A 13026-nucleotide genomic window follows, 5' to 3' on the forward strand; every position below is an offset into this window, starting at 1 on the left:
ACATCGAAAAAACATCCAAGTTACCCAAGAGCTTGCTCTTCCTGAGACCATCGTCTGTGAATTGTCCTTAAATATCACATTTCGATTCTTACTATGTTACAGAGCACCTGGTTATGACATCGAACATGTAAACAAGCTAAGTTTACTACTAACATGGGCAACATCCTGCCCACACACTTTTATCTTTCTTGGTGACTTCAATCTACCTCACATTAACTGGACCTAAAAGAATGTACAACTGAACCCATACATGAACCTTCTACAATGCTGTAACAAACCTGGGACTGGAACAACTAGTAACCAACAATACTAGACTTAACAACTGCCTCGATCTCATCTTCTGCAACAGTTTGAATTCAATTTACAGAATACAAATTAGAGAACCCTTTTCCAACAGTGACCACAGCATGATTGACTTTTGTCTCAACATACGTCCAGACAAAAATCACAATGATGTGATCCCCAATTATAACTTCAAAAAAGGCAACTATGATCTTATAGACAACGATCTCTTATCCCTTGATTGGCAATTTCTATTCACTGGATGCAATACTGTTGAAGACCATTACAACATATTTTTACTTGAAGTCAAAAGCGTCATCGAACTATATGTACCAAGAACAACTCCAAAAACCAGAAAAAACAAATTACCCATAACAATAAGGAAGCTACAATCCAAAAAGAGATCACTTTGGCAGAAAAACAAATCTGGTCACGTTGCCAACTTCAAAAGCCGATACAAAAATTTATGCCACCAGATAAAGACTGAATGCACCAATTATCACATTAAACAAGAGGAAAACCTTCTACACACCAATTGCACCCACACTTCCTACAATTTTGTAAACAACAAACTAAAAGACAAGGTGTATCCAACCCCTGAAAGGACCTAATGGTAAAGACTGCAATGATGACACCATTAAAGCCAACCTCTTTAACACATTATTTGGCTCAGTATTTGTAAACAGCAATGGATCATGCCCAGTATTTCCTAGTCCAGGGGTTGCCAACCTGGACTAGTTGCAAACTCATAAAATTTGCTAGCAAGCAAACTCACAAAATTAACTCACAACACACCATGCATGTAAATATTGAATTTTTTGTAAAAAAAAGAGCAACTTTTACCCAAAATCAGGCAAAGCAAGTAGATTGAGTTGCTCACAAAATCATTCAATGATCTATCTGCCATCAGCTAGCTCAGTCTCTCAAATTTGCTTGCCGTGAGTCTGCATTGAATTTGCTTGCAAGCAGACCTTCAGTCCTAAGGAGGTCGACTGTGCTGAGCCGAAGATCTAAAGACTAGCTAGAAAGCAAGAAATCCAACCATTTCCTGCTTCTAGCTAATCTGAATCTCCCGGCACAGCAGAACAGATGATGGTCGGAAAAAGGAAAAATAGCAGTTTAGCAGACAAGTTTGCCGGGTAAGGAGTGAGTTGGCAGGGAGGGTTCCCGCAGGCCATGTGGGCTGAGCAACTTTGTGTTTCTGCACAGCCTGGATTAATTGCTTTTGGAGGTGCTCTGGGGGTGAGATTTCTCTGTGGCCCACCAAAATTTTCTCACCGCTATCCTAATTGAACCACTGACAACTACAATGATCTAATACATATTGATTTTACAGAAGACAATGTTGAAAAAGCACTATGCAATCTAAAACCATCTTTATCTATTGGACTGGAAGGAATATGTGCCTACAGCTTCGGCTGATAAAAAGAGGCAAATAGTTATTATTCTCAGCCGAAGCTGCTCCGAAACGAAGAAGGCAGGCAGGCAGGCAGGCAGAACGGGGCACTGAATTGAACGACCGCGCGAGCGGGTGGGGTGGGGGTAAACGGGCGCTTCGGAGGAGCTGCGGCGACAGGAAAAGCCACCCCCCCAGCTTCTTTGAAGCAGTTTTTTCCTGGGCTGGTGGAGCAGCGAGAGAGCGACTGAGAGAGGAATGAGACGGGAGGAAACCGAAGCCGCTGAGCCAGAGAGCAGGACAGGCTTCGGTTGCTTCTTCCCTCCCCTTCTTTCATTTGTGTCCTTGATCCCCGATCCCAGCAGCATTCACCGAAGGCGAAGAAAGTCGCCATTTTTTAATTTTTTTTTCTTTGCGGCCCAGTACAGAGTGCTCCACGGACCAGTACCGGTCCGCGGCCTGGTGGTTGAGGACCCCTGCTCTACATAAATGATCTCTGTGATCATATTAAGAGCAACTGTGTTCACTTTGCTGACATTGTAAAGCTATTCAACACCACAGACAATACTACTACCCTCCAAAAAGCCCTCGACTATGTATCAGAATGGTCAAACAAATGGCAACTTCAAATCTCAACAAGTAAATGCTCTGTCTTACATATTGGCAAAAAAAAATAATCAGGAAATAAAATACAGGCTGAATAGTCAAGATCTTGTTGATGATCCAAACTCTGTCAAGGATCTTGGAGTGCTCATCTCTAATGATCTAAGTGCTAGAGCCCACTGTAACTATATAGCCAAAAAGGCATTAAGAGTTGTTAACCTAATCCTACGTAGCTTTTTCTCTGGTAATATCACACTACTAACTAGAGCATAGAAAACATTTACTAGACCAATACTTGAATACAGCTCATCAGTCTGGAACCCACATTACGTATCTGATATTAACACAGTTGAGAAAGTCCAGAAATATTTCACAAGAAGAGTTCTCCACTCCTCTACTCGTTGCAGAATATGTTATGCCACCAGACTTGAAATTCTAGACCTAGAAAACCTAGAACTACGCCGCCTTTGGTCCGATCTAAGTATGGTATATAAAATCATACATTGCAATGTCCTACCTGTCAATGAATACTTCAGCTTCAACCATAACAATACAAGAGCAAACAATAGATACAAACTCAAGGTTAATCACACCAAACTTGATTGCAGGAAATACGACTTCAGCAACAGAGTGGTCAATGTCTGGAATACTCTACCTGACTCTCTGGTTTCTTCCCCAAACCCCAAAAACTTTAACCTTAGACTTTCTACTATTGACCTCACCCCTTTCCTAAGAGGTCTGTAGGGGGTGTGCATAAGCCCAACATCCAACGTCCCTATCCTATTGTTTCTTTTATTTTTCTTATATGTATCCATGTATTTGCACAATCGTGCCTACCATCCCTGTCCTGTTGTCCCCATTTAGTCATACCTATTTCTTATATTCATACTCATGTTTATTCTTATACCTATTATCTTGTAAGTGGTTGACAAATCAAATAAATAAACAAATAAAATCTTAATGCCTTCTGAAAGGCCAGTAGGATCAGGATATTTGTTGGTGTGGAGAAGAGTAGGAGAGAAGCAGATTATTCTATTATACTCTTTTCTACATTTTCAGAGTTTATTCCCATGACTCCAATGTATTTTCTGTTTCTGGATTTAGGTATGCATGAGGAATCTCAAATATTTATTTTCATTGACTATAGAGATTTAACATGACAAAACTCTTCTTTTGATAGGAGTTGGTTATCATGGGAGCTCCAGGGTCTTACTATTGGACAGGAACGATCAAAGTATTGAATCTCACTGATAATACATATTTCAAATTGAAAGATGAATCTGTGATAGCCAAGCGTTACATATATCTAGGTAAGCAAAGCACAACAATTTTCAAATTATTATTGGTTTTGAATATTGATGGTAAATAGATCCCCACATGCATAAATGTATAGCCAGTGAAATCTAAGAACATTGACCTCTATGAACTTGTTTAATGACTCAGTAAAGTCAAACCAAGTTTCTAACTCACTATATTTTGTGGTGAGTTATGCTGTCCCACTTGTTTCTCTGTGAATAATTTCTTTTTAACTGACTTTAATCTCTCATAATCCATTTTCATTTGAGGAGCATGGGTTATAGTATTTTGGGAATTGGATAAAAAGTTATCATGTATTCCATATGTTGATTGCTTTTCTAACATCTGCTATTTGCAATATTCAATTCAATCAGTAATGTCATAGAAATTATCTGTTTTACACCTGAAAAACTGTTTTTCAGTTTTAATACTCTTCTTCTCTTTTATTGCCCTTTATTTCTTTTCAATAATAACCATCAACTGTTCTGGTACCTTTTCTGATTTAAATTTCTGTTCTTATCTGTCTCCTGCTTACATCTTATTGTTAGGTAAAACTTGCTTATTATTTCAAACCTGGACAGTGCATTTCCTGTTCCAGAAAAGTAAGGCTCTTAAAGAATTTGGCGGTGTTTTGCTTGAGTCTAACTTCTACTGAGAGAAGGGGGAAATGCTTTATCCAGCTAGATGACCTAAGACTTGGCTTCATTTCCATTTTTTTTGCTGATATTTTTGGTCAGTTTTTCTCTCTGATTGTCCATCCTTAAAATGCCCCACTCAGGATATGCAGTGGCAGCAGGTCACTTCTCTCAGCTGATGACCATGGACGTCGTTGGAGGAGCTCCCCAGGATGGAGGCGTTGGAAAGGTTTGGCTGTTGATTAAGCTTCAGCTCATAGTTCATCCAGGAGAAAATGGACAAGAAGTGTGGGGCTGCAGCAGTTTGAAGAATAGTCCTGAAAATGTTTTATTGCCAGTAACAGAAGGAGAATAATTAATAATATCTAGTTTGTTCAAGTCTTTCCTTCTCTTGTGGTCCTATTCTCATTGTTCTGAGAATCTCATCACCCATTTTCTAGCAGCAGTAAATAGATCAACCTTCCTTTTTTAAAATCACATAATTCATTGTAAATTCAAGCTGTGGCTACCATGTATATTATCATTTTTGATGAATACTTGGTTTGCAGTAATCAAGACCAAAGATTTAGAAAAACTTTGTATTACTCAATCCAATATTGTTTATTCAAATTAGCAGTTTTTCATTGACTCTAGCAGAATTAATTTTTTAATCAGGAACTTCGATATTCTTGATAAGGATGACCTAATAAACCATAGATTTCCATCCTTTAGAGTATTGAGGGCAGAATCAGGGTTGTGTTTGACCTCGAATGGCTGGGTGTGTGTGTGGGAGCAGCGGTTGGCATGGTCACGATTGATGTAGATGGGATGGCCATGATGAGCGGAGGAGGTACAAGATCACTTAACATCACATCTCCTGTGCCCCCAGCCAAAGACAAGAATAAAAATAAATCGCTTCCATCACATATCCCCCAACCTGGAGCCCCTCCTGCTGGCAGGGATGAGAGGCGCTGCATCTGTCCTCTCCAGGAACACTAGTTTTGGGAGGCTGTGATAGATTGTGACTGTTTTTTTTATTTCTTCTTTTTAAAAAAACCCAGACAAACACACTTATCTGAGTAACAAAAATCATTGCTTTGTGTTTCCAGTATTAATTAGCTGAGTTTTCTCTCTTCTGCTGCCACCAAGGAAACTCTCCCAATATTTTTCCTGTTGCTTAAGGGGGGAAGGGGATTCTTCCAGTGAGTCTGGGGATGACACTGTGGGAAAGGAGGAAGGTGAAGGAAGGAGCCAAAGGATCTGTAGGGAAAAGCTAATTCCAAAGGCTTTTCTTAGGATTTAGGTGAGAGGCAAAACCCAACAAGCTAAAAACTTGAATTAAAACTAACTTCCAACTAACTGGCAGACAGGAAACTTGCATGCAGGGAATAAGATTCATAAAGGCCAGATTCCTGATGTAGGGTGTAGGGTGTTCCCGTGTAGGGTGTTTCTCCTCCTCTGCTGCTTCAATCTGACACTGGGATACTCTCAAAAAGTTTGACACTGCTAAGAGAGTACAGCAGAATGCTTTTGGAGGCTGGAGAGGCCAAAACAGGCCGTGTGTGGGCCTCTCGGGGCCTCCGCATGGCCCATTTTTGGCTGGCAGAGTGCTGTTGGAAACCATGGAGTCTAAAAACGGGCCGCAGGGAGGCCACATGCAGTCCCCCCATGGCCTGTTTTGGCCAGCAGAGCACTGCGGGTCAGTCCTTTGATATTTCCAGGCTGGCCGCGTGGGTCAGATTTAAGCACCCTGCGGGCCTTGAGTTTGACAACCCGGCTTTAGAGTGACTTGCATAAAAATCACTACTATATGCAATCTGTATATTTGTGCAAATATTGCATTTAACCTCTAGTTTATTTTAATCATTTTTAGCAAGCCTGAAACGAATCAGAATTACTTTTGCAGATAAGCAAAACATAAAAGTCCTCCTCTCCGCCCGTTCCTCCATTCCCTGCCCAGTCAGTCCTTATTGCACATGCAGTCAGATTTTGGATTTTGTTCCCTCCCTTTTTTTGACTGCCTAATGCTCTCATGGATTAGATAGACAGAGCAGAAACATAATATAGGAATAAACTGGTAAACCACAAAAAAGCCCATGTTTTTATATCTCATTAAGTACCAAGTTGAAATCAGGAAGCTAATCACAACTCTCCAACTGATTTTATTTCTGTACTGTGGCATATTCATGGCTCTCCATTTCTACATCACCCAGAGCCAAAAAATAAACTATGTTATAGCTTTGTGTAGCCACATGTTCCTCCAAGTCTAGGAAGGAATTTGATCTTTAATATAGAGCACTACAATATATGACCCAGGATAGGAATGCTGTATAAGTTACATATGGAGGCCTAACTCTTTAATTGCTACTCTACCACATTAAGCAAGATAGTTGTGAGACTCAAGTCTATAGCATATCTTGTAGATCAAGAGCCAGTACTGACTTGTAGGCCAGTATATGAAATTCTGGCTTACTTTAGGCAAACAGCCCAATTGCTTCTGAGTGGACATCTCATATATGCCATGCATAAGATCATTAATTTTTGAACATGGGCTACCTATTAACCCTGTAAAATAGATTGCTGTTACTATCCTCAAATATTATTTGGAATGAAGGATTATAGCTACTTAAATCCACCTAGTTTGACTAAGATGAAATGTGAATCATATTTTTTTAAATTGTAATCTTTAGTTTGTACTTTTAACAATTAGAGCTATAAACCAGCACAATATTTCAAGCACTAAAGCTTTCTGGAGAAAAATATTTTATATATGACAAATAATAATTATTAACATTTACACCAGAAAGGCAGTCTCCTTGTGTATAAACTTAGTCATGCAATGTGTTTAGCATATTCTTAGTCTTTAAACACACCTCACTTTTGTAATTAGTATCCTGAGTGAGTGTCAGTGCACTGTAGATACCTCCTTGTTGGTGGGATGTGGAAAAAGAATGCCCTGGCTTGGAAGAAGTCTCTTGATTAAAATTCCAACTTACATAAAATAATGTACTTGTGCTTGTGATAAAATTAGATTGTGCTTACTATTAACAGGGTATGCTGCATGGTGCATAGAAATGACTGACGCCAGTAACTTTATCTAAATTTTCTGTATCTTGCTGAAATACATTTTGTGAAAGCTTTAATTAACCAGCATCATTATGGTGTTAGAGATTAATATATGTGGGCCTGCTAGTGGTAATTTGGAAGATTGTGGTACTTAAGAGGAGTAAATCATAAAAAATACAAATTAATGAATGAAATGAGTTAAAGAAAAGTAGATAGCATGTAACTCTGAAATAAGAATGATATAATACGTCTGAATGAAAGTGGTCAAATCTTTGAAATTGAGGAATACGCCTATAGAAATAGAATTATATGTTTATGAATAAAAGAGCTAAAATGTTTGACAGAAATTATGATTGGATGTCTTCTAGATCAGTGGTTCCAAAAGTGGGCGGTACCACCGCCTGGGGGGCGGTGGGATGACTTAGGGGAGTGCTAAGAGGCAAGTGGGTAGCAGAGGGGTGCTAAGAAGAAAAGGGAGCAGCAGAGGAGTCCTGGAGGTGGGCCCCTCACAGGGCACAATTCAGGGATGGGATTCTACCGGTTCGTTACTGTTCTCGGTAATTTGGAGAACTGGTAAAATGGGCCTCTGGCTGGCCCCACTTCTCTCCACCCATTTCTCCATTCCCTGCCCAGTCAGTCCTTATTGCGCATACGTGACATCGCACGTGTGCATGACAATTGTTGATGGCCACAGCAGTGCATTGGAAAAGCGGAGCAAACAAAGCCAGAGGTCGGTAATTTTTCCTGTAAAAAGCCTCCAGATGCTGCGTCTTTTTTTTGATGCAGCTGGAGTCTAGAGGCTTTTTGCAGTGAAAATTACCAACTCCGGCTTTGCTCTGCTTCTCCAATGCGCCACCACTGCCACGTTCTAGGTGCCGGCCATGCAGGCTCACCCCATTGACTGCTGCTCAGACTTGCTTGGGCAAGTCCCTCCAGTGCAGCGGGCTCAATGGGGTGGACCTGTGGGGCCAGTGCCGAGAATGCAGCCATAGCGGTGCATTGGAAAAGAGCACTCAGATACTGCTCTACCATGGCATTCAGTCTCTGCCCCCCATTGATGCTTGTATGAAAGGCGGAGCTAAGACCCTGGGATGACCCAGTGGACTGCAGAAACTTCCAGAACTTAGATGTGAACTGGACCCCTCTGTCTGAGATAATTCTTCGTAGTACTCCCTGCAAGCAGTAGATGTGCTTCAGTAACAGTTTGGCTAACTGGTGGTCTGAGGGTAGTTCGCTGCAGGGTATGAAGAGTGCCTGTTTGGAGAACAGGTCACTGTGTTCCCCTCCACTTTTCAGAAACTCCACTATAAAGTCCATTGCAATTTCCTCCCATGGCCTCACTGGCTTTGCTACTGGTTGCAGCAATCCGGGTGTGTGTGTTTCCTGGTCGTTTTTTCATTGCGGCGCAGATGGTGCAACTTTTTACATAACTATCAACTTTTTTCTTTTTGCCAGATCACCAGAATTGCCTCCGTGCTAATTGTAAAGTCTTTAAGAACCTGAAGTGGCCTGTCGATTTGGCATTTTGGCTCCTCTGGAGGATTAGGATGCGTAGGGATTCTGGGATGTAGAGTTTCATCCCCTTCCATGCCAGGTCATCCCTTTTTGTCAAGATATGTTGATTGTCTTGGAACCAGGATCTGCTAGCAGTTCACTTTTAAGTTTTATGGTGAGATCGCTTGTGGGTGTGCCTTGCTGGTCATGGCATTGTCGCTTGGTGATTACTTGGGCAGTTATTTAGGCAGGAGGGACGATGGCATCTACTACCTCCTCCCATTTGCATTTGTACTAGGGCATGCAGGAGAGGGCATCAGCTAGAAAGTTCCTCCTCCATGGAATGTGCTTTAGCACGAAGTTGAACCAGTTGAAGTATTGAACCAAGCAGACTTGTTTGGATGATAGTTTTCATGGGGTCCTAAGGACTTCCAGATTTTTGTGGTTGGTCCAGACTTAAAACTGCCTCTGGCCCCCTTCCAGTAGGTGGCGCCAGGTTAATAGTGCCCATCTCACCATGAAAGCTCTTTTTCCCATGTGGCCCATCACCTCTCTGTGTCCATGAGCTTGCAGGAGATGTAGGCACAGGGCTATACGTTTCCTTGGCTATTTCTTTGGAGTAGCATGGCTCCCACAGCCACATCGCTGATGTCTGCTTGGATGATGAAAGGTTGTTAGGGGTGAGGATGCTTCAGTATTGGTTCTTTTGCAAACAGTTCTTTCAGTGTTTCAAATGCCTTTTGGCAGGTTAGGTCCCACTGTGGGGATTGTCCCGGGTGGGTTTTCATTCTTGGGCTCCTTGTCTTTAGGAGGTCCATCATGGGTTTGGCAAACTTCATGAAGGGGATGCATTGCTGTTAGAAGTTTGTGAACCCTAAGAAGCTTTGTAGCTGTCTGTGGGTGTGGGGGGGCTGCCAGCCTAGGATGGCTTGTACTTTGGCTGGATCCATCTCTATGCTCTCATTTGACACTTGGTAGCCAGGTAGTCTAGCGTGCATGGTGGAATTTGCATTTTGATAGTTTGACGTACAGGTTGGCTGTCAGAAGTTATCCAGTATCTGGCAGACCAGGGGTATGTGGTCGTCCATGGTCTCAGTGTAGATGAGGATATCGTTCAGGTAGCATGCAGCACCTCATTTATTAACTGCATGAACACCGTTGGGGGCCCCTGCAGTCTGAAAGGCATCACTTTGAATTGGAAGCTTCCTAGGGGGGCAGTTTAATGATGTTTTCCATTCATCTCCCTCTCTGATGCTTACTCAGTAATATGCTTCTCTGAGGTCTAATTTGGTAAAGTCTTTTCCCTTGACCAGGTGAGATAGCACGTCCTTCATGAGAGGGAGGGGGTATGGATTGTGTACACACACACAGTTTATGCTTCTAAAATCAATACATAATCTCACAGTTCCATCCTTTTTTCTCTTTGAATAGGACTGGGGCTGTGGCTCGTGGCTTGGCTGGCTCGATAAACCCCCTTGCTAGGTTTTTGTCTATGTATTTGCACAATTCTTGCATTTCCCAGAGCATCATGGTTTGGACTTGTGCAGTTTTTCCCTGGGGATGATTTTGATGGTGCAGTCTGTCTCATGGTGGGGAGACAGAACATCACACTGGGTCTTGCTGAATACTTCTGCGAGATCCTGATCTGCTCGGCCTCTGGGATTTTGTCGGAGGTGGCTGCCAGTTGTTCTGGTGGGTCCTTTGGAAGGGTTCCCTATGTGGGCAGTGCTTCTATCTGCTTGTGTAGAGGTAGTTGGGGTCCCCTTGCTATCCTCAATGTGTGACTACCCCCTTGCACCAGATGGTCAGTCCCCACTTGTCTAGCCAGGTGAGTCCCAGTATGACTCTGTCTGTCACTTTGGGGACTATTACAAATCAAATTACTTCCCAGTGATTTGCTAACTCTAGCCTCACTGGTTCAGTCAGGTTCCCCCCAATAGGGACCTGTTGACCTATTCAAACCAAATCGGATGGCTTAATCTTTTTGCTCTGATCCCCAGTTTCAGGACCATGGTTAGGTTGATCAAGCATCTAGTGCAGCCTGAGTCTATTAGAGCTGGAAAAGTCCCCTGGGTTCCTGTTTCTGGGTCTATTAGGTGTATTGGGAAAACAAAAGGGTGAACTGGTTCACTCACCATTGGGTCATTTTTGCCCTTGTCCTTGCTGTCGTAGGAGTCTGGTGATTGCTCATTGTTTCCTAGGGAACCCCCACTTTGTCTGGGTGGGGAAGGACCTCTGTAGCCTGGAGACATATCATGGTGCGCTTGGGGCCTTGTTCCGATTATGCCATGGATGGTGGCTCTGGCCTTGGTTTTAGGGCTGGGTATCATGTGGCCTATTCCCCTGCATCTGTAGCATTTCAGCGGACTTTGTGGGAAGGCTGATTTTGGGGATGGCTTTGGTGCAGTGGTTTCCTGTCAGCTGAGTGGCCTCTGGTCTAGTTGACCTCTCAATGACTCTCCTGAATTCACAGATATGTTCCTTGATGTGTTGCACGTCTGCCTTAGGTTTCTGAGCTCATCTTCCATCCTTCGCCTCCTCAAATCTGGCCTTTAACAGGCATCTATGTCCTGCAGTTGGGGGGCTCTCCTCTTGTGTAGGGCTGCTAGCCATTCCCTTGCCTCTCCTTCTAGCTTCTTGGGTGAGAGTATTCACCATGGCTCTGGGGGATGGGTAGAGGTATCCAGAGTGTTCTAGGTGGATCTCAGCTGAATCAAGAAATACAGTTAGCTGGTTGGAGTCCCCATCAAATTTTCCCCTGAAGTGGGCAGTTTTTTCAGTACTGGTCCTCCTTCCTCCTGTCAACCTCTGTAAGCCTGCGCTTGATGTGGCTGGCCACCTTTTCAAAAGTTTTAAAATAAATCCAATTGTTTATTAGGAGCAACATGTCAGCACTTTTTCCAAGTGCAGTTGGCCCTGCTCTGTGTAATTTACTGTTCACCTATGACCCTGTTTCCCCCTCCTCCCAGGGTGTGTCATAAATCACATTCTCCAACAAAGTTATTTCATGGGCTGTGGAAAACACGCCTCTCCGGCTGGGCTTGGTAACTTGAGACACAATCTGGAGAAAGGTATGCATGGAATGTGCTTCTGATTATAGCAACAAACTGCTCCATCCGATCCCCCCCCTTCGTATGGCAAGTCGAGAGCAAGCGAGGAATGCTTTACGAGTTGACATGGATAAATGTGTAAGGCATGATTGTGGTGACATTGGAGCAGTATCAGATTGAGTCATGATGCCTTGTTTAATAATCCTGAATGATATGCAGCAAATATTACATTGTATGATACAGTGAGGAAAATGATGTGAAAAGAAAAGTATCAAAGATCAAAATAGTTGTGTTTGTCAGGAAAAAACTAAATGAATGAATGAAAATTGCACGTCAATATTAAACTGGAGGAAGTAGAAAAATTTGTTTATGTTTGAAACTACGGAGAGGAATTTTAAGAATTTAAATCTGGTGAAATGACAGTATGTAGTAGGCTGTGGATGGATTACTGCAAGGAATGAATGGTGAAGTAGACAAAAATGACTGTGAATAAAATGATGTTGCTGTTTTCATGTATGAAAGTGAAAGTTAGATATACCAGGAAAAACATAAAATGAAATTGAATATAGTCAAAATGATGCATTTAAGCAAGATAATATAGGGTCAAAAATGAATGAAGACTGAATGAATGTGGATTTAATAGTAAACTGAGTGACCAGCAAAAAAAGAAATTCACGGAGATAAAAGGATTGAATTCCCAAAAATTATATTTAAAAACGGAAAAGAGGATGCTTGAGACAGTTGTGATTGGATGGAGTTCATCAAAGAAAGAAAAAAGACACTTAAGAACAAAAGAAAATGTATGAAGCAATGAAGCAGTGGTGGAAAGAACGATGGTTTGTAAAGATAAAATAGTATGGAGTGCTATATGAATGTTTTAGTGTAAACTTGTTTCAGCTTTATTGCTCCCCCCCTCTCCCTCTCCCTCCCTCCCTCTCCCTCCCCTTCCCTTCTCTCTCTTAATTCTTAAACTTTAATCATGTTTGACTTCTTACATTTTATGCCTTTTTTGACTTTATATAACACTGTTTACCCCAAAAGAGTGCTGCATTATAGGCACATTGATGTGCATAAATTATGTCAGTTGATCTAATTATATTGGAGATAAAACTTCATTATTTTTAACTTCATAGGTGTACATATTCCGCACAGATAAGAATTCTGGCTCTTTGATCAAAATTTTTCAGGCTTCTGGTAAAAAGGTGAGTAACCCTCAAGCAAAAAT

General features: G+C 41.9%; 1 protein-coding gene across 4 annotated transcripts in view; it reads left to right on the plus strand.

Annotated features, from left to right (window-relative positions):
- Positions 1-13026, plus strand: part of ITGA9 (integrin subunit alpha 9) — a 588311-nt gene that overhangs the window by 78173 nt on the left and 497112 nt on the right. For all 4 annotated transcript variants that reach the window (XM_087946920.1, XM_087946922.1, XM_087946923.1 and 1 more), the window contains exons 6-8: positions 3462-3591; positions 4356-4441; positions 12935-13003. In XM_087946920.1, coding sequence (XP_087803046.1) covers positions 3462-3591; positions 4356-4441; positions 12935-13003 — 285 coding nt within the window. The remainder of the gene's footprint in view (positions 1-3461; positions 3592-4355; positions 4442-12934; positions 13004-13026) is intronic.

This window comes from Notechis scutatus, chromosome Z (genome assembly GCF_049901735.1).
Source record: "Notechis scutatus isolate UNSWTSFEM ecotype Mainland chromosome Z, rNotScu1.2, whole genome shotgun sequence".
In the NCBI taxonomy this organism is placed as follows: Eukaryota; Metazoa; Chordata; class Lepidosauria; order Squamata; family Elapidae; genus Notechis; species Notechis scutatus.